This window comes from Embiotoca jacksoni, unplaced genomic scaffold (genome assembly GCF_022577435.1).
Source record: "Embiotoca jacksoni isolate LCO1_2020_lvr unplaced genomic scaffold, fEmbJac1.0.p SCAF_16, whole genome shotgun sequence".
Taxonomy (NCBI): domain Eukaryota; kingdom Metazoa; phylum Chordata; class Actinopteri; family Embiotocidae; genus Embiotoca; species Embiotoca jacksoni.
Window position 1 is genome coordinate 11,660,900 of NW_027185296.1, and position 27,368 is coordinate 11,688,267.

General features: G+C 41.7%; 1 protein-coding gene across 4 annotated transcripts; it reads left to right on the top strand.

The window, feature by feature from the left end:
- btbd8 (BTB domain containing 8) lies at positions 1-27,220 on the top strand. Of its 4 annotated transcripts, none has more exons than XM_069150941.1 (19): positions 1-87; positions 947-1,065; positions 3,719-3,898; positions 6,376-6,500; positions 6,864-6,981; positions 8,155-8,244; positions 8,932-9,012; positions 9,099-9,195; positions 11,058-11,146; positions 13,024-13,126; positions 13,680-13,862; positions 13,969-14,139; positions 16,343-16,472; positions 17,366-17,427; positions 18,164-18,707; positions 20,126-20,213; positions 21,762-21,874; positions 21,962-23,902; positions 26,314-27,220. In XM_069150941.1, the coding sequence occupies exons 2-19, from the start codon at positions 962-964 to the stop codon at positions 26,811-26,813; spliced, it is 4,719 nt and encodes a 1,572-aa protein (XP_069007042.1). In that variant the 5' UTR covers positions 1-87; positions 947-961; the 3' UTR covers positions 26,814-27,220. The 4 variants fall into 4 exon arrangements, with proteins under 4 accessions (XP_069007042.1, XP_069007043.1, XP_069007044.1 ...); XM_069150942.1 differs by lacking the exon at positions 1-87 and adding an exon at positions 107-356; XM_069150943.1 differs by lacking the exon at positions 1-87 and adding an exon at positions 107-352.
- The last annotated feature ends 148 nt before the right edge of the window (positions 27,221-27,368 follow it).

Sequence of the window (27,368 nt, forward strand, 5' to 3'; positions counted from 1 at the left end):
TTCCGGGTTGTGACGATGTGGACCGATCCGTCTTCGTTGTCCTGGTGGGGAGGCGAGCAGCGTGCAGCAGTGATGTCAACAACATCGGTCAGTGGGTCAGCCCGTAAATGTACATGTACTCTACTAGTAATTGTTACCGAACCTCACACTAACAGACAGTTATCGGCTGCAGTTCATTTCTCTAGACCTTTTTTTTTTTGTATTATTATTGTAGACTGTTCAAGAAGAAAGAGAACTATTAATGGGCGCTCATCTCAGCTCGAGCTAGCATGCTAGCTGCGAGAAGAAAATGAGGATGAGAGTGTTAGCTGACAGTGCAGAGACAGTACAGGACCCACACACATCTACCAACGTAGGTAGGTGTGTGTGTGTGTGTGTGTGTGTGTGTGTGTGTGTGTGTGTGTGTGTGTGTGTGTGTGTGTGTGTGTGTGTGTGTGTACTCTGTTTGGTTTTTGAACGGAGGCTGATGGGATATCTATTAAACGTATCTTTACGAGACTTTCTATTCTCCGTGATCTTATCATGGGTGTTTTTCTCCTGGAAAGCCAATGGAAGCAGGTTGTTTATTATGGAAGCTATTATTGGCGATTCAATTCTAATTGAATGTCTCGTGCTGATTGTGTGTCGTTGTCGCGAGCACCTCTTCCCATTGATTTCCCTCAAACTGGTCAAACAGCCTCTGAAGTGCAATTTCGATTCACGAAGACTGTGTGAAACATGTTGTTGCTCTTTGGACAGTGCAGTGGTTAGTACCCTGTACTACTGAACGATATGTTAGAGTACTTTCAGTTAAGAATACCTGATAGCTAAGTGATACCTGCAGGTATATTTGTCATAATCTGTGCCTTCCACCCCGGAAATGTTTTACAAATCCAACCACTGGATGTTATCTGGTCCTCTTCAGTCAGAGCTGCTTAATCATTGACTGTCTTTGCCTGTATCTTAGAGAACATAACAAGCCATGATCACCACTGAGGCTGCGAGAGAGTTCCAGGCCAAAGAGCGCAAATACAAAGATCAGCTGAAGAGATGTTTATCATCGGCTTTGTCTGCAGACCTTAACAGGTAAGTCATGTGACAGCATCCAGAGACCTACAAAGTATAGAAAAACCCAGTCGTTTGCTTTATTGCCACAGCGATACAAAGCGGTCTCAAAGTACGACTCTTCTTGGGGATTTGGTTTGGTTGGTTTCTGTTAAAGGCATTTGAAGGGTTTTTAATCAACCAACCAGCCAGCAATAGTGAACTGGTAGAATTATTCTGCTGTTTGAACAGGATTGTTTTTGTGATCTTTTACATTAAAAATGTATATTATTTAAACTTCTGCTGAGAAGTGTTAAAAATATGAATGAATATGGAATAAGTTAAGATTGAATTAAGGTTTCTGGTCAAACCGCTCTTTCCAGGGTGAGAAACTCAATGTTCAAGTTGAACTAGAAATGTATGGATCTTCACACATTTGTTAAAGTGGTGCTTGAGAGTTTGTGAACCCTTCAGAATTCTTTATATTTCTGCATAAATATCCCCTGAAACATTTAATTAATTTTAGATGAATAATACATTTTCTGCAGCTGATCCAAACCACGCCCCACCACCACACTTGTATTTGTAACGATTAACTGACAAAATATTTTGTGTGCCCTTCAAACCACCAGTGATTTTCATGTTTGGCCTATTTAGACTCAGATTTAGACTTTATTAATCCCACAGTGGGGAAATGTAGTCGTCACAGCACCATAGAAACACAAAAAAGTGCACACAATATGAAAAAAATGTAGAAATACCAATACATAAAATAAGAGATAAAAATAATTATTTTAGAAAAAATTAGAGCAATGAATAAATACACACACACAGATTATAGACACAAAAATAAATATATACAGTTTAGGACTCCACCGATCCATAGTCACAGATTGTAAATGGTCTGTACTTGTATAGCGCTTTATCACCTTTCGGTCTCAAAGCGCTTTAACATGGTTTCCCCATTCACACAATAATGAGACAGATCACCATGCAAGGCGCTGCCATCAGGAGCACATTCACACACTGATGGTACAACATCAGGAGCAACTTAGGGTTCAGTGTCTTGCTCAGGGACACTTAGGCATGTGGACAGGAGGAGCTGGGGATTGAACCACCAAACTTCCGATTAGTGTTCAACCCACTCTACTGTCTGAGCCACAGCCTCCCTTGTGCTTTATTTCCCTAACCCAGAATGGTCGACCAACAAAGATCACTCCAGTGATTATGAATCAGCAATGTGTGTGATAGTCATAAAACAACCTGGGCCTCTCTCACATTGGCTCATGTTAACGTTCATGAGTGCACCATCAAAAGCAACACTGAACAACAATGGTGTGCATGGTGGGGTTGCACGGAGACAGACACTGCTCTCCACAAAACACAGTTTGGCAAAGATCACATCGACAAGCCGGGAGGCTGTTGGAAAAATATTTTTGGGATGGATGGGACCAAAATAAATTGTTAAATGAGAAGTGTTATATCGGGAGAAAGGATAATAAAATATCCCATCTGCGAAACATGGTGGTGGTAGTATCATGGTTTGAGGCTGTTTTGCTGCATCCGGGCCAGGACAGCTTGCCTTCATTGATGGAACAATAAATTCTAGATTGCACACACAGCAAATTCCAAAGGACTTCTGCTGGTGAAACTGAATCTCGAGAGGAAGTTGGCACAAATCGTTCTACCAAAGAATGATTCAAGAAAAAAGTTTATGTTTTGGAATGACCAAGTCAAAGTTCTACCATAATTTAATAGTTATGATGTTGAACGAGCTGACGAGAACAGTTCACGTGAGAACACTGATCGCCATCCCAGAGCTGTTCTGTACGGGAGAATGGTCAACGTACTGTCATCGGTCGTTAATGGGAATGTTTTCGCAGTTATTGCTGCACAATAGAGTCACACCACATTTTGAAAGGTTCATATACGTTTAACACTCCCCAATATGTAGTGTTGAGCCATTTTTCTCAATAAAAGTATTTTTATACAGTATATTTAGTATATTTTGTACTCGTGTTTAATTGGGTTCGTCTATTTAATTTTAGGAAGTGTGTGAAATTCTGATGATGTTTTAGTTGATATTTAAGCAGAAATATTGAAAGTTCAAAAGTTTTCATAAACTTTCATCAGCACTGTACATAGAATAGAATAAGAATAGCCAAGGGTGGAGTTTTTCCTCCGATAATAGGATCAGTGGATCTGAAATATGAAACTTGGCTCACAGCAAAGTTGCACTACATTTCACTGCTGACTGGAAGCTCACAAGAATCAAGCTCACGTGGATTCGAGCAGTTCATGGATATGAATTTCCTTTTTGCATGAGTGGCTTGTCAATTTGGGCGTTTCTCGTCGGAGGATTACAAAAATGGACAGGACATGAGCCTTTAACTCATAACGCCCAGTTGGCTGGTTTCTGGGTCACCCAGATCAGTCATTGAGGCGGGACGAGATTTAATGATGGTGAAGAAGAAATGGACTGCCTCAGGACTCTGCTTGTGTTATTCTGAAGAGGAAAAATAGGCCATCAAACTAATCTTTGAATCGCTGGCCTTTGTTTATTGTCTATATTCTATGTTGCCTTTTAAAAGTACATTCAATATGAAAACATCATGTCCAACCTCGTTTATTTTGTTCTGTGATTTGCCTTTTGAGGGATCTGCCCCTGATAACGTGCTGTAATGTATTTCCCCAGGTTGCTGCAGGAGGAACTGGAGGCTGATGTTTCTCTGTATGCCGGCTCGGGTTCGCTCCGAGTACACAGAGCCATACTGTTGGCCCGAGTTCCTCATATCCTTCAGGGACAGACACACAAAGATCCCATCATCCTTCATCTGCCCGGCTCTGAGCTCTCTGAGTTGAAAGATTTCCTCAGGTAGGCACTGGGCTCCTCCGTATTTGCTGATTTAGACAACTTCTATTTGCAGCTCGAGAAGACAGCTACAATAGTACAAGTACTATTCACATGAAGCCTTATTCTGCATCTGCTTTCTAGTACATGTTAAGAGACATCACTTCACCTTATCTGTTACAGTTTCAGTGCCTCTCTGATAGAGGGCGCCAAGAACATCATATTTAATCTGCAGGGTTTGCTTTTCAAGGAGGATTGCAGATGCTGCAGCTATTGAATAATAAAGTATTATCACATTTTCACGTTAGTGTCGAGACACACAAAGCACAAAAAGAGTGTTTATAATCACCTGCTGAAAGGTTCTAGTGTAACATTTGCATAGTTTTCAGCAAAGCTTTGTTGTGCACCCTGAACCAGGATGACTTGTTCCTTTAGTCCTAATTATAGGACTATTGTAAATATTATTAAAGTGCCATGGAGTTAAAAATTCAGTTTCAAACTCCTCTCACATACAGTACAAGAAATGCAGCACTGCTAATCCCACTTGTTCAGTTGTGGAGGAGTTTTTTTGTGTTCACTAATCTCCCATTATACATAATGTTATATGGAACTAAACTAATATTGAACATTACTGCTTCTGAAAGGTTCGGCTTTTCTTTTTTTGTTACTCAGAGGGAAGGCAGCAAAGGAAAAGCTGCAAACTGGACACTGAAGTTATTACCAGCCAAATTATCTATTAAATATTGCTGTTTAAAATTGAAAAGGAGTGAAAAAATGTTAATCCATTTGGAATTTTAAATGAAAATTCCTCACAGCATTCTGTCGAAACTGTAGCTGAATGATATAAATCCTTGCAAAAGATGCTAAATTAAAGGGAGGTTGGCTGTGTGCTCACGCTGTGGTGGTGCAGTTGAAAGAGGGCTTTAATGCAAAGCTGCTAGTTTAGTAATCAGTCTTCTAATTAGATTTTCACCTGGAATCATGGTCACGGAGTTTTTAATCAAAGGTATGAAGTGCTCAGTATTTGATGGTCTCTTCATTTTAAACCCATTGGTCCTTCATACTTAGAGGGCCTCCAGGTTATCACTTCAAATTTGATGACGCTGCCAATATGTTACCTGAGTTCTGTTACCAAAAGCAAAATTATACTTTTTTTTCAGTTCCCTTTAGTTTGATGAATATAAACAACTTGTAGATCAGGAAGGAAACAATGCCGGGGAAACAAAAAGGCAGAAATTTGTACTGACAGACTCATTTAAAAATCACTGGAAGACAGATATTAAGTTGATTTGATTAACGCAGACTGCTGTTGCCTCATACTTTATAATGGACAAGGACTTTTGATTTTGATCTTTTAATTGGCCGTTTAAACGGGAGGAAAGATTAAAACAAGCATATGTGCATATCAGCATGTGAGTAAAAAAAGGTGAACCTACCTGTGAAGCCCTTTGCCACCAGGGTGACCCATCTGAGTTTAAAAGGGAACTGAGCTGATGTTTCTAAAGGTCTTGGGAAGCACTACTGAACATGTGGAAAAACGCTGTTTGCTGAACCGGAGATAACATTGCCATATCTGATAAAATGCTTCAAATCTCCAGGATTGGATGGAGCTGAAAACGACAAATTTGAACATAAAATAGAATGTCTGGCTGCTGTTCATCTCTGCTTCAGAGTAGCAGCTTGAGGTTAAATCAGCTACTAGTATAACAGGCTGTTCACACATGGATACTCCGTTTGGCCGGCTATCTCTTCCCTCTCACAAGCCTAAAACCTTTGTGCATGTGGAACATGCACAAATCTCCAACCGTCGAACTGTCCGTTGTCGAGTTGCACCGTGGGTAATGCAGGAACCAGGTTTTGTCTGGAATTAAAAATGATAATCTCTGCTACTCCTGCATAGATTTTAAACCTTTTTTTAAGCAGTCCAATTTGAATCGGACAGGAGTGCAACACATTTTAGATTACAGTGATTTAATTTAGACAGGGTAATAACAAAGTACCAATTCATCTGATACCAACTTTTAATACTTGCTGATTTCCAGGCCTGAGTTCACCCCACACATTTTGGGTGGACACTTGATACCCAGTCTTTCTCCAGAAAAGCCTCCTTTCAGATTTGTTCTGAAGCTGGGTGGCCCAGGGCTCAGTGGAGGGATTACATCACCCAGCTGGCTTTAAAACATTTGGAACATCTGTTTGAAGTTTCTGGAGAAAAAGCTTCTGGAAAAAGCGTGTTTGGGTTGTTCTGCTCACTCTGTTGCTTCTATAACAATGACCATTTCAACAACTAATGTATAGAAAGATAGCAACATGGTGTGATCCATGGCAGATTCACTTTGGGCCTAACTGGTTGCCTCCCATACAGAGTAACTTCATACGTTTGCCAGCCTCTGCATAAAATGCCTCAGTGAGCAGAAGTCACAGCGCATCAAATGAGACTGTAATTTAAATACGTATGAAAGGCCCGATTTTAATTAACTTTTGGAGTCTCGCCCCTGCAGGCGCGTGTACACGGCAGACCAGAGCATGCGCTCGGCTGAAATAATCCCAGATGTTGAGGGCTCTGTGCCAGAAAGTCTTCTACCCGCTCCTGACCCGGCGGACCACCAGAGCTGCACTGACTCAGGTAGACAGATGAAGGGTTTATTGTCAGTTATGTGACCGTTCAGCTGCCCTCCTCCCTCCACTTTCCTCACATCATATTATCTCAGCCATAATCCATTTAGGAGCTAATCGCATTTGGATCTCTGTTGTTGTTACTGCTAATTACAGCACGGCCACGCTATGGAAAATGTATGATTTAGCTCTTCTTTATTTGTTTTTTATGGTATTTGTACTTCAGGAATTTAATGATAGCAAATTCTGCTTTTTTCACACACACACAAATACCCACATATGTGGCCTTCACAATAATCTACACCTAAAGCCTTTCTCCTCTTTGCTCTCTCCCTTCTGTCCTTCCTGATTATTCATCTCGACCTCCGTCCAGACGCTGTCGTTCTCGAGCCGGCCTCTGGCCTCGGAGCGGACTTGCTGGGTCTGTACCAACGGGGCGAACAGTGTGACATCACCATTCAAGTAGCAGAGCAGGTCTTCTCCTGCCACAGGTAGAACTATTTATGGTGACAGCTCAGCCATCTCTGTCGACACATCTGGAATTCAAAAGCTCAGTCTGTATTTTTTTTTCGCATCCACGGTGTCAGTAATAATCTTCAGGACATCACTGCCACATTTACCAGATGTAAAAACATGGCGGAGGTCGCACATATGCTGTTGACTCACGCGAAATGTGGAGCAGCAGTAGGTGGTCATTCAGTGATGCAGAGGTAGTAGTAGCAGCTGGTTACCATGGAGACAGGTTTCTCCCAGCTCCTGCTCAGGGGAGCAGCCAGCCAGCGAAGCTCGTCAGAGAGGAGAGGCTGGGCTCTTTTTTTGGTTCCTCTGCAGCAGCGATCTGTGTGACGGCGAAGTGTTAGCTGTTGCTGTAGTTCTCACCCAGAAGCTGAGCCAGGGTTTCCCCGGCCCTTTACCCATACTGAATAAATGTATATAAAAAATTAAATAAATATATATTTTCCATTTACAGAAGAGACATGGTCACAAAATTAAAATATAGCAAATTCATAGTCACACACACACACACACACAGGAACCCAACAACATTTACATATAGCGCCATATCACAGTACCTCATTGGTGTAAAGTTGTTACATTATTATAACATTTACATTATTCATATAATGAATATGGAATCTAAATGCCTGGTGTTAAAATTATGTTTCTAGATTAAGTTTGTCGCTTTTGCTAAAATAAAAGCAAATTTGAATAGAAAAAAAAAAAAGCATTTTACAGAGGCTGAGACAGGAACTTTACAGAGAAGTGCTTTAAAGATGGAAATGCAAATACGTATTTTCATTGATATTTTCATTGAGGTCTGTATGGTTAACATGCAAAACGTAGAGATGTTTTTGTGATGTCAGAAATAAAATACAGAGATGAATGGTCGACAGTAGTAAGCAGATTTATGTATGTAGTTCACTAAAACCCAAGGACAAGCTTTTTGGTTGGTTGAAATGGAAAGCAATCCTGCTACAGTATAATCAGGGCCTGGGAGATTAAAAGCACTCTCGAGACTATAAAACACACAAGATAGTTTTTTTGTCCTCTTGCTTATCACTTCAAAGCCTTTTAAGTGCACACAGTCCCAGCAGATGACATGTGAAATATTAAATGGATGGTTGGATCTAACATGCAACTGCCTGCTTTTATTGGGTTTCTAGGGCAATCCTGTGTGCGCGGTCTCAGTACTTCCGAGCCATGCTTAGTGGAAGTTGGATTGAGAGCTCCAGACAGTGCATCACTCTGCAAGGGTAAGACTGGTACATGATTATCATCTAGCAGCAGGTCAATAATACACCTCCACTCCCAGAAGAACAATTCCACACATTGTTCCTGAAACAACACAGCTGAATTACTGCATGCACCGCTTTCATTATTCATGTCTTCCCACAGCTCACAATGCCATGTTTTAACTCCACAGACCGCAGTCACAGCCTCCCGCTGACAGGGAAATCTCAAATAGTTTGCTCTGATTTCTACCAAGTAAGGCCGCAGTGTTAGCTCTGTGAGGCACACAAATGTCTTCACATCCACTGCATGCTGAAGAATCCCCCACCACCACCACCACCCTCCCCCACCCGCCCCGCAGTCTCCTTCTTTCAGAGTGGCAAATGAAGTCCACTATTTTTCCTCCAGGGATAGATGTGTCACTCGCCTCAGCGTTACTGGTCTGAGGGTAACGGGGGAAGACACGGCTGTTGAGAATGGAGAGCAGCTCCACTGATGTGCAGGGGAAACCTTTGAGGTGGCCCTCAGGTTGCAGTCACATGGATCGAGTGTGCATTCTCAGTTCTGTTTGCAGCCCTTATGCAAAAATATGTAATTTACACTTTATGTTTGGACTAACGTGTAGAATATCAGGGTGGGATCTGTGACAATTTTGGATGTTAACCAGTGATAAATGACTTATACAAATTTTATTGTGTTGATGTTTTCAGCTTGGGTCCAGATGAGATGGAAATCCTGCTCCAGTTCATGTATGGCGCCATCGTGGACCTGCCCAGCGGAGCCAGTGCCAGGTACTATATGTCAACAAACAGGCCGTTCTGAATCAGAACACAGGACCAGAAAACAAGCTGACCTGTATGTGTCTCCTGTCCCACAGTCAGGTGGTGTTGGCTGCAGACATGTTGGGTTTGGAGGGGCTGAAAGATGTAGTGGAGATGGTTCTTACCCGAGACTGCTGCCGCTTCTTCCCCAAGGTCAGTTATACAGAAGTAGTGAATGCCCTAAAGGATGTATTTTTTTTTTTTTTTTTAAATAGGCTTATGTAAGTGATATTAAGAGGAACATAACAAATTTTACCTTTGTTCAAATATGTTGAATTTCAGACTACACATACAGTAATGCTGGGCAGTTAGAACAAACATTTTTATCACTGTATTTTTTTTTATGGTGTATCACAGCAGTTTATTTCTTTGCATGACCAAGCTTTTATATAGGTTAATAGTTTATCGGAAGTACATAGAATATAATAACATTTAATTGTTATGTATATATTTCACACTTGAATAAAGGCTTGATGGGAATCCTTATTTTCTTCCATAACTTGAAATTTTGCAAAGTACACTGATATTGCAGTACATTTCTACGCAGCATAATGCTAGGCAGTGTAATTTTGTACAGGGGTCCCATCAACACAGCAAAAAGGTAGTTACCTGGTTATGACCTCAGTTCGATGAGTGTGAATAGTTCACTGCCTGTTATGTAGTTACACTAACTGTTTCAATGCTGCACCGATACGGCTGTATATAAAATGTTAATTATGATACAGAAATTAAAAGTCAGTGTACTGGATGAACCTGCACACCGCCCAGCACTAACATACAGTTTATGATTAGTATAAGGTACTTTCCAGGATTCACAGTTATTTTCAATTTTAGGTTTTTCATCCTTGAACATAAAATTTTAACCAAATTTGAGCTTTAGAAATTGATGAACATATTTTGTTCGTGCAGTACTTTGTAAACATAATATCAATAAAAACTGCTCCAAACCTGAAGATTTTGAATCAAATTAAGACTTTCTTCATATCAAATCATCATGCCTGCCTAAACCTACGCATGAATAAAAGTAGACCATGTAATAGCATTAAGCTACCCTGACATCTATGCCTAAGCTTACTGTACGTAAACATGAAGTTGCATTACACTTAGAGGTTTTTGTATCGCGTTTATTTGCATCTGAATTCATGAAGCAAAAATCGGTTAATCAGTGTGCTTAAAACAAAAGGCCGATGTGTCACTGGTCAATATGGAGTGCTTTTTTTGATACGAACAGTATTTCATGCCCTTTAAAAACAAAAGGGCCAGATTTACTAGAAGAATGTGTGCCTCAGTTTTCACTGAGGTTGTTTTTGCAGTCTGTGCATATTTGGCTCCGGATGTCCTCAGACCAGCAGCTCATTACAGTTGGTCAGTTCCTGCACTGCGTCTGGGACAGCCTCCTGAGTCACACTCTCCTTGTGAAGGACAGCTCACAGACACTGTTCAGCAGTGGAATTTCTATGACGTCACCTAAGCTCAGAAAATAAACAATAACGTAGTGATCTTAATTGTAAAACATAGCTTTACTTCACTTGAAACATTGTTGGAGATGGTGTTAATGTGTTGTGATCAAATTTAAGTTTTCTAAACTCCCAGTCCAGTTCTCATTTTACATTATATTAATTGGATATTGGGTTCATGCTTTATTGTTTTTTCTAAGCGATTGTAGTCTTATACAAGACTATATTTAGTGCATGTTTCTTACCACCAATGTGATTTTCCTTGTTTCTCTTGAATGGTAAATCATTTTTGTATTATGTTTACACATTGTTACACAATTTGTAATCATGTGAATAAATCCAGTACTCCTTCCTCAAATATATATGGAATAATGAGATACAAATGACACAGAACAAATCCCTGTGTTATTCCTGTTGCTTTACTCTTGCTGACTTTATACTTGACCTGCATGCTCCGTGTCAATGTGGGTGTTGTTTCAAAAATCTTGAAGTACTAGCTTATCATCAGAGAGTCACAAAGTGAACGTGCCCTTTGTTTTGCTCCTGGTGTGTTTGCAGCCAGTCGATGGGGTTCAGAGAACAGTTCTTGAGTGCCTCTCCCTCACGCATGCCTTAGGCCTCCATAACCTCCACATGCTGTGTAAGAGGTAAGTGTCTGCGTAAAGCAATTTCTTTTTCTGCACCGGCTGCCACTTACAAGACTCCCACAGTTTTTTAATCCTTTGTTACAGCTTTGAAATTGATTATGTACATATAGACATTTGGAAAAGTCACCACATTTTATGTAACTGTCCAAGAATTTGGATTTTTCTTAAATGTCACCTTAAAACTACATGTAAAACAAAAAAGACAACAAAACAAAAAAGCTCAAAAGCTGTCACCATTCTTGCCACTGCAAGTTACTATGGATTCAGAAAGTACCCATTCACTGTTAGTACACTGTACTAAAGTGTTTTGTTGCTAGGCAACCAGCATATGGGTGCATACCTCTTTTTTGTTAAGTGGCCAAAGGCCAAGGTAGTGATGCAAATTGCTTTAATGAGAAACACCGCTCTTTTGAGGAAAGTGTGATCAGTATTTGCTAAAATACAAATTAGCTACATTTTAGGATTAGAAAATGATTTGGGTTTTTGTACTTAAGTTACAATCTCGAAGATCTCCGTTTTGTTCTCTTTGATGGCATGTCTAGCAATAAGCAGTTTTTGCAGTTGTGTTTTTGAACTTCACTTCCCTGAGATTTTTCCCTCTGCAGATAATACCCTATGTGATGTGGTTTCACTACTTGAAACTAGTGTGACATCATTGTTATTGCAACACACACACTCTCTGACTCTTTTAATGGGAAACTAAAATATGGAACGTCTGCACCTCCTCAATTGACCAAGGTGTAACCTTGTAGAAATAAAAGCTAGTAGATTTGAGCCAGGCTGGAAAAGGGGCTCTACTTGCATTGAACTGTGGGACATATAAATAGTGCCTTTGACTGACACCTTTTACTTGCAAATACGACAAATCGCCTCTTATCTTTTGTCCACAGCGGTGCTGTGGTGTTTGACACTGCAACTAAATCCATGATGTTAATAGATGCTCATCAACATTTTAGAAGTTAAGCACCTTGAGATGAACAGTTGATGGTGCTAATTCTCCTCCTATGTACCATTAAACTATAACAGAAAGAGATAGATGCCATTACAACAGTGAAAAACAATGTGGAAATAGTTTTCCAGCTGTTTTTATAGAGATGAATGGAAACGATTCTAATGATTATTAAATATGGTTGCAGTTGGCTCAAATAATCGTAATCAGGAAAATATGTCAAAATCCACCAGAGTGTCATCTAAACACTGCTTCAATGCAATGATAAAGGAAATCTGACCTTTTGTACAAAGGAGTAGAAATGATTATTTGCTTCAGTTTGATTGCTGAATTTGAAATATTTCTTCCTGACTTTACATGTCAAACCTTTGTAAAGATTTTTTTTCCTGACTTTTGGACCCCACTGTGTAGGATAAGCACAGTATACTGCACTGCTTTCATCTCTTTCCTTTTCTATTCATTTTCTGTGCACAGAAACTGTGTTTTTACCCTTTGAGTTTTCCTTCAGCTGATCATATTGCATATTAACTACGGTGTATCACACCCCAGTCAGCAGGCAAAAAGTGTGTGAATGTAGGTTAGGGACAGAGGTTGGGATGTGTTGAGCGAGGCTGTGAGCAGATTGTAATGGTTCTAATGTGAAGTGTGTGTGTGTGTGTGTTGTGTATGTAGAGTGGGGGGTTGCCTTTGCCTTGTTGTCTTTGCTAAGTCTGATGAATCACGCGATGGTGCAGCGCTGCTCTGTGCAGCAGTGCGTTACTGAGCGTCTCAACCTCACTCATTCATTCTGTTCCATCAAGCAATGCTGCGCCGGCCGCTGCTCGGAGCCTCTGGGTTTCACTGCATGGACCTTGAAAAGTTTGTCGCACTCCGATCAAACTGCTGAGTTGAAAATGCACTCCTGTAACGCTACAATGTGTGTCTTCAGGTGGGTTGCTGAACATTTTGTGAAGGCCTGGTGTGAAAGAAACTTCTCCCTCTTGTCACCTGAGCTCCACAGAGCCTGTCTAACTGCTGTAACTGACACCATGGTGAGTCCCTCCCTGCCAGAGTCATCGGCCCTGCTCTATTGACGTAATAGCACCAATATCAATAGCCCGTTCACCAGTGTTTTTCCATAGGAAGGAAATTGAACATGATCTAATCTAAACGGACCTTTATTATATTCTTAGTTATTAAAGACAAGGTAATTTAGGAATACGATGTGGATGCAGACAGATGGGGAGAAATCCACGCTTGTAATTGATAATTGAGTCTTGAGCCTGAGACAAGACTGTGGGTTTCCTTCTGCGAGTAAAGCAAGACAAACCTATTGTTGCTCACTCTTGGCAAGTGCTGAGGTTCAGAGCCGGCCAAGAACTGTTGCACAGTGTGGGAAATCCCTCCATTGATCAATCAGTGCTGGGCAGGAATAAAGTGTGAATTTTGTTTTTTTATATATATATATATATATATATATATATATATATATATATATATATATATATATATATATATATATATATAGGATTGTGCTCATCTGACTTTACTTTGTGGTCTCGCATAGACAGAGTTTATTTTAGCTGATAGGTGTTTTCCATTCAGACTGTACAGAATGCAGTAACCACGCTCTGTAGCGCTGAGCAGTTGATTGGCAGTCTCCCAGAAGTCAAGTGGGCCCAGCAGGTGAGGAGCCTGGCGACAGAGCTACAGGAAGAGAGCCTGCATGTCATCATCCAGCACTTCCCCAAAGTGACCTGCACTCAGGCTTTCCAGGACCTTCGCAGGGTACGGTGGCGATGCAGCCGTGTTAATGTGCTCTCATTTACTGCGATGACGTGAGGAAATATTCAGCGTGCTTATTTTTTTCTCCCCGTCTGACGTCGCGTTACAGAGAGAAGAGTTTACCAGAGAGCCAACGCTGTTGAAGAAACTGTGTTCAGCCATCAGGGAAGGCGTGACGGTGGATAACTGCTGTGATCTTTTCACTGCTGTGCACCGTCTGTGTGGAGATGACATTGAGGAGGGTTTTCACCTGGAGCAGGGAGGGCCTAAACAAGAGGAGGTAATATTAAGCAGTTCTTATTACAGCGTACTGCGATCATTAAAGTTCCCATCTCATCTGCGTGGTGGGTTATCAGTGTGGTTCTTTGTTTTTTTTACCAAGCTTTCAAATGCAACTGCATGTCCTGGTTCTGAACCCTTGTTGAGATCACACTACATGTTTTCCCAACAATTATGTCAGATTAGGCCATTAATGAGTCATAAATGGTTGCCATGATTTGGTTGAGAGACATGACAGACTAATCTTAATATTCCTCAGGAAATACATAAAGTCACTGGAAGGAGGTGTCAGGGACCAACTTCAGGAAACTAGAATGTAAACATAAAATGGTGTCCAAAGAGAATTGTATAATAATGGCTGTCTTGTGTTGGGGAAAAGTCAAAAAGCCTATCGTCCTGTTATTTATGATCAATGAAGTCTAGTTTATTTTGGTTAATAATTTGGCAGTTTGTCTCTTTTCTTGAACAAGGTCTTAAAAATCTTAGCTTGCAACCATTTCGTTCCTTCATGTGATTGGTCATGTGGTGGTCATAATGTTTTACCTCATCTGTGTTTTACCTTATTATAATGAACATGGCCGCTGTCCTTTATTTCACAGGTCCCATACTGTATAAACTATTTTTTTTATTTTAAAGCAGGTCTAGGTGCTATATAAATATTGTGAAAGTGTCAAAACGCTCAGTGCACAGAGAAATGCACACAACCTGTGATCAGTAATTGTGTAGTTAGGACAAGCCGTTTGGATTTATGCGAGTTTGTGATTTCACTGTAAGTCTGTGATGTCACTAACTCACACTTATGTCTGCCCTCAACACGGCCCACCTTTCATCTAGAAAAAAACAACGTACCGTCATACTATCGCTTCCATCCTGTGGGTGGCTGAGTGTGTATCACTGAGAAAAGAGTTGGCCTATCAGAGGAGAGGCTACTTGAAATCAAAGTACTGTAATGACAGACACAAACAAGCCTATACTCGATAGAGCTCCAGAGAAAAGCTTGATGCAAAGCTTGATGAGGTGTAAAACTATATTGAGATGGCTTTTGCTACTTAAAACCACAAAAATATTGTGTCATGGATATAAAGAATGCAAATAAAAGACTGGAATAGTATATATAGTGTAAGATATGGGACCTTAATTGTTAATAAGTATTTACACTCCGTTGTCACTTGTGAGTACTAGCAGTGTTCTTCTTTCTTGCCCTTGGCAGCAAATTGCAGTATGCTTTGGCATGTTTCCTCCAGTTGTAGATCAGTGGAATAGTGCGGCACCATTGGCAACTGAAAGTTTTCCCCAACAAATGCACCCTTCACTCCTGTTTAAGTAACCTTTAATAAAAAAACACAGTGCCTGTCCATTAGAGGAAATTATTCTGCCCTTCTTTAAAAATGAAAGGCAGACAGCAACAGTCCTAAACATGGGCTGGGGAAGTTGGTAGCTAATGGGGGATTAATCAATGCTGTGTTGATTTTGGTCTTTTAATGGGATTTGATGACAATGTCAAAGGCGTAGCATATCACCAGCCTCATCTTAAAATGTCACCATAAGTGAACTGTGCTTCTGATTTCTAAGCTGATGTATCAAGAAGAATTGAAGTGGTGGTATGTGGTTTATCATTAGGCCTATGATGTTAAAAGGTCACAATTAAAACCTCTTATACTTTCTAAGCTAAAGTCAAGATTGGGTAAATTAATTAAATAATTGAAACTTAGAATACAGACTAATAAAAGTATGTGAGCCGGCAGGTTAAGCTTGTGAGATGACTTCCATGGGAAAGTGACCTGGCTGCGCAAGTTGAAGCGCATAACCCCTGTACATACTGTACAGTATGGCGGAATGGATTAGGCTGAGGGAGACTGTGACGTGTGCCAGCAGCCTTCACTAATCTGGCAGTGTGTCTGCTGGTGAAGGGTGTGTGTGGTTGGAAAGGCGGAAGAGGCGGAGATAGCTCCTCCCTGCCTTCCAGCCCTGTTTTATAACCAGGCATGGAAACAGGAGTATGGGCATCAGCCAGTGACATCACAGATTTTGCTCGAGGGAGCTCAAGTGGATTCTGCAACGGAGACGGAGGGAGGAAGGTAGAGAGGGGAGGAGGGAGGGTATTTGTTGCCATGGTGAAAGGTTCTTCAAGCAGCTGCTGATTCGCTTGTGCTTTAGCGCACCCCCTTCCATTCTTCTCCTTCTTTCCTCTATATTACTGCCAGCCGTTCAGGCAGGAGATTTGTACACTACGCGGGCGGCTCTGGACCTTCCTGCTTCAAACCTTTTACGCGGTTCGCCACACACAGGGATGGGAGCTTCTATCGTCCAAACACAGAGAGAGGATACTAGCAGGTAAAAATGATGTGTGAGCTCTTTATTTTTAAGATATTCATCTGTGTGTATGTGTTTTTTTGTTGTTTTTTTTCCTCTCTCCCTAACCCAGCCTAGTGCTGTAGCAGTGGTTCTGCATCATTAGAGATGAACTGAAGCCCTTGGAGCGTATGCTGTTGGACAATTTAACATTTCCTGCCTTTTTTTTCTACACTGCAACCTGGTCGCTATTAACTCATTTGTCATACGTTTCTGCTATATTCCTGAGGTACATTTTTAACTGTCTTTGGCAGATGAGTGCACACTGTCATGGCAAATGCACCAGATGCACCATGCTTGATTTTAATGGGTGGGAATGAAAGGCTGGATTCCAGTTTTTTACAGTTCAGCACATGTTAATAAGTATCCACAAATACAAATAACATGCTGCTTCCCTACTGTTGAGCTAGTAATGTGTTGAAATACACTGCATGAATAATTCATTTAGCTGCTATCAGTGTGTGCCAATTACTGGTACATTCAGTACAGTATTCAGCCAGTGTAGTCGGATTCAACAAATGCATTTGAGCAAATACAGTACATTGACCACATTTATTTTTGTTTAGATGAGATAAATCCTTAGGCTCTAAAACTGTTTATATGAAGTACAGAAATAGCCTTGCTTCGTTTGCAAGAGTGCCAGCCAGACACGACTTACTGATCAATCCATTGATTTCTTGTTTGTTTCCTTACGGTTAGGAGGTAAACGCCAGCTGTGGAAATTGTGAATGAAAAAACTCTAGAACAGATAATGAAGGGCGATGTCTTGAAAATACATTGGTGCATCACTTTTCATCTGCCCAGATTTGAATAACTTGTTTTGCAGGCACAATACTAATTGGTGAGTTCATGTTGCTTTTGTCCTGTTTTGACAGATGCTATTGATAAAGGCGACAGTCGAAGACTTGGTAAAAAGCCTGTATTCACTAGTTCACAGGTAATATTTTTACAATTTGTTCATTCAAAGGCTTACTTTTGGACTAAAAACAAGATCATGTTATTTGTTGTTGTTGATTTTGATTTAGTTGCTGATGTGAAGGCCTGTTGTAGCTCTGAGAAATCCATGTTAGATGTAATTCCTGTCAGTCAGTACAGTCCATGGCCATCAGATGCCATATGTCATAAATGCCCCACCCTCACAGCAAAGATGGACAGTATGAAATGAGCAGCATTGCCTCTTTAAACAGGTGTATGGCTAAGATAAGCCTGGCAGATGTGATCCAGATAGAGATTGCCAAGGTAAAAGGCAAGAGTGGTTAAGAGCAAAGAACTCCTACAGATCTCTCAGGAAGTGGTGTGATGTTGTCAAATGAGCAATTTGCCATGTTTCAGTCACAAAATGAAATGTAAAGTGGAAAAAAAGAAGCACAATTTCTTCTTGCCAATAATATCAACAAAAAAAACCTGTTGGTAAGAAATTAGCTCACATCATTAAATAAAGACACAACAGGTAGGTTCTACTGATGAGCACTAAGTATAGAGATTTGTGCTGACTGTACAGATCTCAGAGATTAGACCGCATCATGTCTGATGGTATGCTCCAGTGGCCCGTGGAAAACTGCTCTAATATTATTCTGTTTTTTATAACTATGATCTGTTTATTTTTTGCTGATTAACCCAGTTCAGTAACACAGTTACATGGCTAATTTGCTTTTTCCCTCCCCCCCCTGCAGTCAAAGGCTGTAAAATGCTCTTCATCTGTATCTGAGAGTACCCATGTGCACAGGACCCAGAGGGTGTCTGAAAACAGAACCTCTTCCTCCCGTAGTGCTGCATCAGCCATGAAGTCTGATGGACTGGGGACAGCTAACAAACCAGGGGACAGTCACACACCCAAGGCAAAGAATGTGAAGAAGCCAGGAGACAAGGGTGTAGCAGCAAAAGCAAAGACAGCCTCAGTTGGCGCACCAGTGGTCAATGGCACAGGAGCTACAGGGGCCAGACGGGATGTGGCCAGTGCCAATGGCCCCAGAAGCGCTCATGGGGTTAGAGAACAAGAAAAGAAGCCGAACCCTGGTGCGAGGCCTAAAACCTCCCCGCCGAGCTGCACAGCTACGAGCCAGACAGCAGTAATGAAAGCTCAGAAAAGCTCAGTAGGAAAGGCTGACAGCACGGCTGGCACCACCCAAGCCCAGCCCAGTGCTTCCTCCACATCAGGCAGTGCCTCCCCAGAGAACGGCGCCAGCAGCCCTCGCAATGACACCCACTCCACTCCAGGTTTACACTCTTTATTGACTTCTTATACATTTCGTCACCGTGACTGACACCAATTACCGTGTAATACATCACTGCAGCCGAGCTAAAGTGTCAGTGAGTCAGCTCCAGGGATAATACTGTAGTTGAAACATGAAAGGACCTGCAGACTAATTAGTATGATGAATGCTATGCTTTGGCCAAGAGGGATTTTTGAAAGACAAGGATAGTGTCACGTATGAGTTTTGATTCATCAGGAAACAGAAGCACATGTGGCTGTCCTTGGCAGCCTGTTGGTATCAGACGAGCAGCAGAGGTCGAAGTCTTTTACAGCTGTCGCACACGGTGGACTGATCACTTTGAGCTTTTTTGGTGAATATAGCTTCAGAGAGGTGCAGGATTCCCATATGATATTAGTTTTCGTGGCTCAAGGGGGCCTTAGCTGTCAGTCATGCTAGTAGTAGCATAGCACGTGTCCCTGTGCTCCACCCAGAAAGGGACTAAATGTCTGTGATGTAAGGCACATTACACTATCTTACTAAGTATACCTCCGACACTGAAATTTATTTGGGATGAATGGATGGATAGATGAGTGGATGGCGAGACGGGTGGATAATAGGTAGGTAGGTAGATAGGTAGGTAGGTAGGTGGGTAGATAGGTAGGTGGATAGGTAGGTGGACGGATGGACGGACGGATAGATAGATAGATAGATAAACAGACAGACAGATAGATAGGTAGACGGATAGACAGATAGGTAGATGGATAGACAGATAGGTAGATAGGTAGATGGATAGACAGATAGGTAGATAGATAGATGATTGGATGTTTTTTTTTTTTTCTAACCACTGGTCTATGTGCATTTGGGATTTCCTGATGGACCTAAGCAAAGAGCGCTCATCAAATTTTGTGACAAACTCAAGAAATAGGCTTAGAAAACCCTTCAAATGCTTCAGAAAGCCAACGGCAATGACGCAATGAGCCGGGCGAGGTGTTTTTCGTAGCATTTGTGTTTCATGAGTAAAGAAGTTACGTCAGATCAATAAACCATTCAGTGCATTTGACCTGAACTGTGGCGCAGTGGACCTGGGTTCAACAACATGACAGTGCTCATGAAATCATAAAGCCTATGGTGAAATCATAAATGTGCACATACCAATGGTCATGAAAGGGTGTGAGACAAAGGTGCTAATGTTGATGAAGAGATGTTACTTTCTCAATACTATTATTGTGTGCATTATTGTGCTGCGCTGCATTTGTGCGCAACAGGAAACAGTCCTGGAACTGTTTAAATGTACTTTGTAGAGAGATGGATAGATATTTGGATAAATGCATGGATGGAAAATACCTACGTGTTGCCTCGTTTGATTGTTTTCAATCCTATCTGCCGCGACAGACCTCTTTCTCAAAGTTTGCTGTGCGTTTGGTTCGTGTTCTGTTTTAGGTGCAAAGCCCAAACACCAGGCAAAGGCAGTAAACAAATCCCCACTGACAAAACCTCCTCAGAGATCAGATACAACAAAGACCAGCAGGTGAGATTTACTCCTTCGCATGACAGTTTGTATCAATCCAATTATTCAATCAAATGCTCAGTGGAACAACTGGCTTGTTGTGTAAGTCAAGTGAGGTTTTGTAAGATTCTCTTGAAGTGTTCAGGAAGTAAGTCAACAATCCTGCATGCGTTTGGTTTATACCAGTACATAAAACAACATAAAAAAGAGAACATTGTACAACTGTGAATAAACAATGCTCCTGTGTAACCCACAACTGAGACAAATGAATTCAGTTTTGCTTACCACTAAGAAGTGTGCCTGCCATAGGAATACGGAGTCTTTAACTTTACATGCAACTTGCAGAATATTGAAGATGTATCAGAAGGACAAAAACTAAGTAAGTAACTGAGTGAACCAAATGGGGATCATGACAATCCAAATCCAGACAGACTGTCAGAATTTAACATTATTACATAACACACATGCAGGCAAATCAGTAAAAATGATAAAGACAGAAAAAAATAAATGAGCTGACGAGTTTTATGTTTCGTTGCAGTCCATCTCAGTGGCATGCATCCCGCTGCAGGTCTTCTATGATCAGTCCCACTTGCACTCAGTGCCAAGACAGCAAAACAGACGGCATAAGACTGAATGTTTAGTAAAGTGAATGTCAGATGAGATGGGTGCTGCAGCACAGGATCACCTGTTTAATTTTAGGTCACGTGTAGTTGTCAGCAGGATAAAAGCAGCTGGGTTGCATATCCTGACAAGCCTCTTATCCGTACTTCAAAGATGTTAAAAATATCTGTTTCACTGTCAGCATCTTACAAACTCCGTCGATCCGAGGAGCAGATTAATATTGAAATGTTTCCCCAGAAAGCAACCATGTAAGGCAAGCAATACACAGCTGATAGCCTAATTCAGGATATATTTGTTGCATTGTTGGTTTGGTTTCTTTTGTAAAGGAACCCATTCATGTAGTTTAATAATTGTTTTTTATTTTTCTGGATTCATGTGATCTAGCACAATGATGTTAGGGGTGTAATGTAGAAGTGTTCTTGGATAGCATTTTTAACATTAAACTCTCCTCAAACAAAACTAATAATTTGTACCTTATAAATATTTTTAAACCTAATAATAATCGTGGTCATCGAAGGTAGATCTTTTCACCACTCAACTGAGTGAACTCGCTCTGAGATATCAGATAAGGAGGGGCTTTTCAAAATCCATTGACCTTGAGCACAGAGAAAATCTCAATTCGTAAGAATCTGCCCTGTTTGTGTTATGAAGTCAGTGTTTGTTAAAAGCCGGGGAAGGACACCCTTCACTAGGATATGAGTAAGAAGTTGAAATTCTTTGCATTGATCAGGTCATGTCTCAGAAGCTGCCCTTGACAAAATGGGAGGAAAAAACATCACTGCCCCCTGCTGGTGTTAAATATTAATTCATGTACTTTCCTTGCTGCTCTTCTCATGAATAGTTTTGTGATGATGGGAGCCAGAGGTATTAATTGAATGGGATATTGGGGAGAAATCATTTGTCACTTTGTTGTCTAATGATTTTGCCTGCCTGTTTGACCAATTACAGTCCTACCAATAAGTCAAGTGTGAGAGAAACAGGCAAAGCCAAGACTGCTGCAGCGGAGAAAGTGACAGCAGCAAGAGCAGACACCAAGGGAAGAAGCACACCGGACCACCATGGTGAGATGCTCAAGGTCGGCTATAGTTAATGGCTGATCAAATTAATCAAAGTTTTAATATTCTGTTCTACTTTTATTTTGGTATTAGTCTCCAAACATGGAACGTCTATGAAAAAGCCAGCTTCCCCCAGAAAAGAAGACAGCAAGGATGGGTCGAAATCCTCAGCGGCAGATAAAGCAGCCAGTGAAACTCCGAAAAAGAAACTCGCAAAACCTGTTTCAGCGACTGGAGTCTCAGCAAAATCCAGTGCTAAACCAGCAAAAGGCTCTTCAGCCCCTTCCAAGCAATCTTCAGCAGTTGCACCCAAGTCTGGACCAAAGCCGAAAACTACGACTGAATTATCTACAGAGAAAGCCTCACCAAAACTTGGAGGATCCCCCAAAACCTCGGCTGCTGTTGCCTCCAAGAAATCAGAAACCAAAGGACGAGAGGTCGCGAATTTAAAAAGATCTGACTGTAAAACAGAGCTTGGTCCAACTGAAAACTCTGGTGATGCTGTGGAGCAAAAAGATATTGGAGAGGCAGAGCCAACTGACCGTCCTGCAGGACACAGCGCACAGCCAACAATCCAGGGTGGAACGGAGTCATTGGATCTACAATCAAGCCCGAACCAGAGTCTCCAGGAGACTGAAACACAGTCCGGAAACACTGCTGGCGCAGGAGATGAGAGCAGTGTTACACCGGCAGCCAACAACATCCCCCACGTCATATCCGCTAAGTCAGAGGCTGGCAAACAGACTGAAGGGAGTAAAGCGAAACAGTCTCAAAGCAGTGTCATCTCTTCTCACGTCAGCACACCAAATTCCCCAAGAGACACTGAGCGCCCCATCGACACCCCCTGCAGCGTGGGAAGCACTGACACGCCCTTAGAGGACTCCTGGAGCGGCATCCACCATCAGGTCAGCCCAGAGTCCGAGACCGCCAGCACACACACCACCTCTTCTGATGACATCAAGCCCCGCTCAGAGGACTACGACGCCGGAGGCTCACAAGACGACGACTGCTCCAACGATAGAGGTGTGTCCAAGTGCGGCACCATGCGCTGTCACGACTTCCTGGGTCGCAGTAGTAGCGACACCAGCACCCCAGAAGAGTTAAAGATGTACGAAGGCGGGGGTGGGCTGAGAGTGGAGGTGCGGCTGCGGGGGAAAGAGGCGGAGACGACCAGCGAGGAGGAGGGAGTTAGACGACGTCCTCATTCCTGGCTGCAGAGAGACGAGGCGCCGGTGGAGGAGGAGCAGCACTCAGAAGTCGAGGCCACGCTGACCTTGAAAAGCGTCCCCGACCACCAGCTCTTCTCCTCTGAGGAGGAAGAGGAAGATGACGATGAAGAGGAGACTGAAGATGAGAGGTCGGAAGTTGAGGTGATCCCAGGTGAGGTTCCACTGCCGCCGACTGAATCCTCGCCCCTCTTTCAGGGGATTGTCAACCTGGCGTTCGATGACGACGTCGTGGACCAGGAGAACGACCAACTCGACTACCAGTCCACGTCCAACTTCCGCCGGTCGGTGCTGCTCTCTGTTGACGAGTGTGAAGAGTTGGGTTCAGAAGAAGGCGGCGTCCAGACTCCACCTCAGCAGCCAGATGATGTTTTGAGTCCCTGCGATGTGTTTGAGTCTGACTCGACAGTTCCTCAGTCGACTCGCGCCCCTTCCGGTGACCGACAGAACCACCTGCCACACCATCCTGAAAATACAGATACGAAGCGCAACAAGCAGGAGGAGGAACAGGAAGGAAAGTCCTCTGTGTTCCTTACAGAGATCGAGGACACCGCACAGGAGGAGAATAATCACATCCAGGTGGATGGAGTGAAGTCCAGCTGTCATCCCGTGGACTCCGACCCCAGGGACCTGCCTCCCCAGGAGCGCCCGTGCCACCTGGATCTGCGGCACACTGAACAGTACAACGGAGGAATGAGCAAAAGTCACACCAATCCATCAGAAAGCAAGAAAGCTGAATTACATCTAGACTTAAAAGAGTCTCAGCAGACAGGGGACTCTCCTGTACATGCTGCACAATCTCCAGCAGGTAATGTATGATGTACGGACCCTTCCTAGATCCTGAATCCAAACCCATCTTATCTCTCCAAACTCCAAACCCCAAAAGATTCATGCTCCTTTGCTCCGATTCCTAAACCTTACCTACTTCCGCAAATACCCACCCTCCTTCATAAAAAGGATATTACTGAGCACACTAGTTTAATCACGAGTTGCAACTAATAGAAAAAGTTCAAATTCAAATGAAATCCGTGGTCATCATAATTCCATAGCTAAAAACGTGCTCTCATCTCAGCCCATTGACTGTATAGCTGTTGAAAATTTGAATTTGCAACATCAATATCTTATTAAAGATGGAAATTAGTCTCATTAAAACAATTGATTCTACATTCGAAACAACTGAACTACCTTTAGTCAGAGGCGTTTAAGCAGTTTACACAACAACCGGGGAAAGCAGTGTACATTTCACAAAGAACTGATCATAGAATTGTATTTGTCCAAAAGAATCTGCCTTGTGACAAGGCCTGTTAAATAGTTCTACCGATGCACTTTTATGTACATAAAAAAAATATTATTTTTGTCATTTCTTTTATGCAGTGGAGAAGTCTTTGGCCTTTTTAAGCCATCGATCATTTGACACAGTTGAAGGTGCTATAAACAGCATTTTAACATCAGTATCTCACTGCTGACTGAATTTTTGACGTATTGTTATAATTACTAATGCAATTACACCATTGTTGAGAAAATGTTCTGTCATACAACTTATGATATTCCACATAAACCTCACCAGCACTGGTCTCAGAAGATGCTGTTTCAGCATGTCTCTTCTTTTTGATGCTTCATGTGTGTTGCTTTTTTTCTTTCAATTCACTGTAAAGAATAAATATGTTTGGCTTCTCACCTTCGCTGTGTTGAGAAACACAAACTTGTAGCTTCATAAACTCGTCCTCTTCCCTCCCATGAAGCACAAAAAAGGGACTTTGTGGCTCATAAATATGAACCGTGGCATCACTTAATGCTGGTGGCTTCTTCGTGATGGTGTTTTTGTTCACAGTAATTATAGTAACATCTGATTTTCTTTTGATTTTTTTCTTTTGAAGATTTGTTGATGTTAAAATGTTATATGTAGCACCTTAATTGTGTTCAGATAAATTACAAGCATGAAATGATTTTTTTTTTTCACATTTGTGGAGAGTTGACTACCTGACAAGAAAAAAAACAACCAAATATACAAAATGTTTGTCCAAAATAGAAACACACAAAACTGCCACTGCTTCTCAGAAAAGCTTGTTATTCCGGGTAACGTTTCCCTTGCATCTCCTTATGGTTTCACTTTATTTGTATTCAAGAATGTACCTGTTCCTGAATGTATTTATTTTTTGTATTATTTTTTGTAATTTTATTTTGTACTGCACACATGCATGCTATTATCACAATTACTTCATTCCCCATATCATCCTTTATTTTTGTGTATGATTTTGTTTGATTTTTCCATTACCTCCTGTCACACCCAATAGAGTTGTGTCTAGATACGTAGCTATCCCATCTTTTAGGAAAAAAAGTGTTTTGTTGGCAATAAGCCTTTGTTCAATAGGTTTTGTGTAGTGTCAGTAGCCTCCTCTATAAAGTACGTGATGTGTGTCCTAAGCAGCCATCATGGTTTTGCCATGTCTCTCTTTTTTCACTATCATATTCAGAAAAAGAAATCCTGCTGCACCGTTACAGAGGGTCTATCCCGATGCAAACATGTCCATTATTTATTTTTTTTCCCAACATAAATAGAACAAAATAGAGATGAGTTATGTCATCGTATGCCATTTTGGAAATGTTAAAAATAGAAAACACAAAGAATGTCAAAAGAAACATGGTGGTGTGCCCATCTTCTGTGCTACTAAGTGAAGCACTGTTGCTTGCATTTAGGTTTTCGTGACCGTGTTGAAGTCTGTTCATATTCGGTCTGCCTGTTCAGAGACCTGCACGTAAAACTCAGAACATATCACTGGTTCCTTCCTGATAAACGCAACAGTTCACTGGTGCTGGCAATGCATGGCTTACTTTGTTTGAACTGGTGGATAAAGAGATGCATTCAGAAAAGCATTGCTCTGTACGTTACCTTTAAAGCAACTGTCTACCCTTTTGACATACATGCATGTATTTGGAGTGCTGGGTGAATTTGAACTACTGAGTTTAAAATGGATGTAGGTAATGGTATTACCATTTAACTGACCATGATGAGGTCATCGTTATCACTGCTTCCCCACTGTGGTCCTCGACTGACATCCCTATGGAACTAATTTTTTTAAAGGGCACAGTTGCATTAAGGGTAAACTTTTAGTTAGCTGTGTTTTATTTTAGTAGGCAGTGACTAGTCTCTGAAATGAAAAGAGAACTGTGGAGGAGTGTTTCAGTTTGTCATTTTGCAGTATTGTCAATTGTTTTTAGGGGACAGTGGTTGTGACAGATCGGATCAAACCTGCAAACATGACCGCCGACCATCCAAAGCCCTCTCTCCCATTTACGAGATGGATGTGGGAGAAGCCTTTGAGCACTGCTCGGACAAGGACAGGAATGTTAAACAGCAGGCGGAGGAAGAAAAGCAAAGAGGGGACGGGGACAAAAGCAGTGAGTTTGCAGAGCGGGACTGGAGCCTGCTTAGGCAGCTCCTCTCAGACCACGAGTCCAACCTGGGCATCATAAACCCCGTGCCTGAGGAGCTCAACCTGGCCCAATACCTTATCAAGCAGACGCTATCCCTGTCGCGAGACTGTCTGGACTCGCAGGCCTTCCTGTCCCCAGAGAAGGAGACCTTCAAACGCTGGGCAGAGCTCATCTCGCCCATGGAGGATTCCTCCACTAGCATCACTGTGACCAGCTTCTCCCCAGAAGACGCTGCATCTCCACAGGGGGAGTGGACCATCGTGGAACTGGAAACACATCACTGAGTCGAGAGCCGGACAGACAGCTGACGCCTTCCGTTTGAATGCCGTTCGTTCCATTGACTTTTGTCTTAATTTATTATAATTTATAATCTCATTGTCTCATTTTATGTCATTTTGGTCTTTGCGGCAGTTTATTTGTACTTCCATTATGCCCCGACAGGACTGTTTCTTGACACAAATGGGCTGTTGTGCATGCTGATATTTTTGTATGTTTGACTGTTTAAATGGTGTGGCTTTCGAAAGCTCTTGAAAAGAATAAGACTCAGAAAAAAAGATTTCTGGCAGAAATTCTTCTCGACAGTCTTCTAATAATATGGTTGACTGAAGTTTCCTAAAGAAAAATTATATTGGCCTCCTGGCTTGCATTTAATGTTACACCGAAAATAAAGATTTGTGTTTCTGAAAAAAAAGGGTGAAATGTGTTTGTCATTGTCTTGTCATACATATATAATGTTTTGGGGGCACAAACATTGTACATTGATCAAGTCAAGCTTTGTCCTTTTTTTGTAATTTTGTAAATTTTCCATTTACGGTAGGCTTTTTTGTACATCACACAAC

Excerpts from the sequence above, each read along its gene's own strand:
- btbd8 (XM_069150941.1), top strand. The coding sequence starts at position 962 with ATGATCACCACTGAGGCTGCGAGAGAGTTCCAGGCCAAAGAGCGCAAA. Across the intron at positions 14,140-16,342 it reads GAGGGCCTAAACAAGAGGAG|CCGTTCAGGCAGGAGATTTG; the intron begins GTAATATTAAGC and ends TATTACTGCCAG. Across the intron at positions 18,708-20,125 it reads TGACACCCACTCCACTCCAG|GTGCAAAGCCCAAACACCAG; the intron begins GTTTACACTCTT and ends GTTCTGTTTTAG.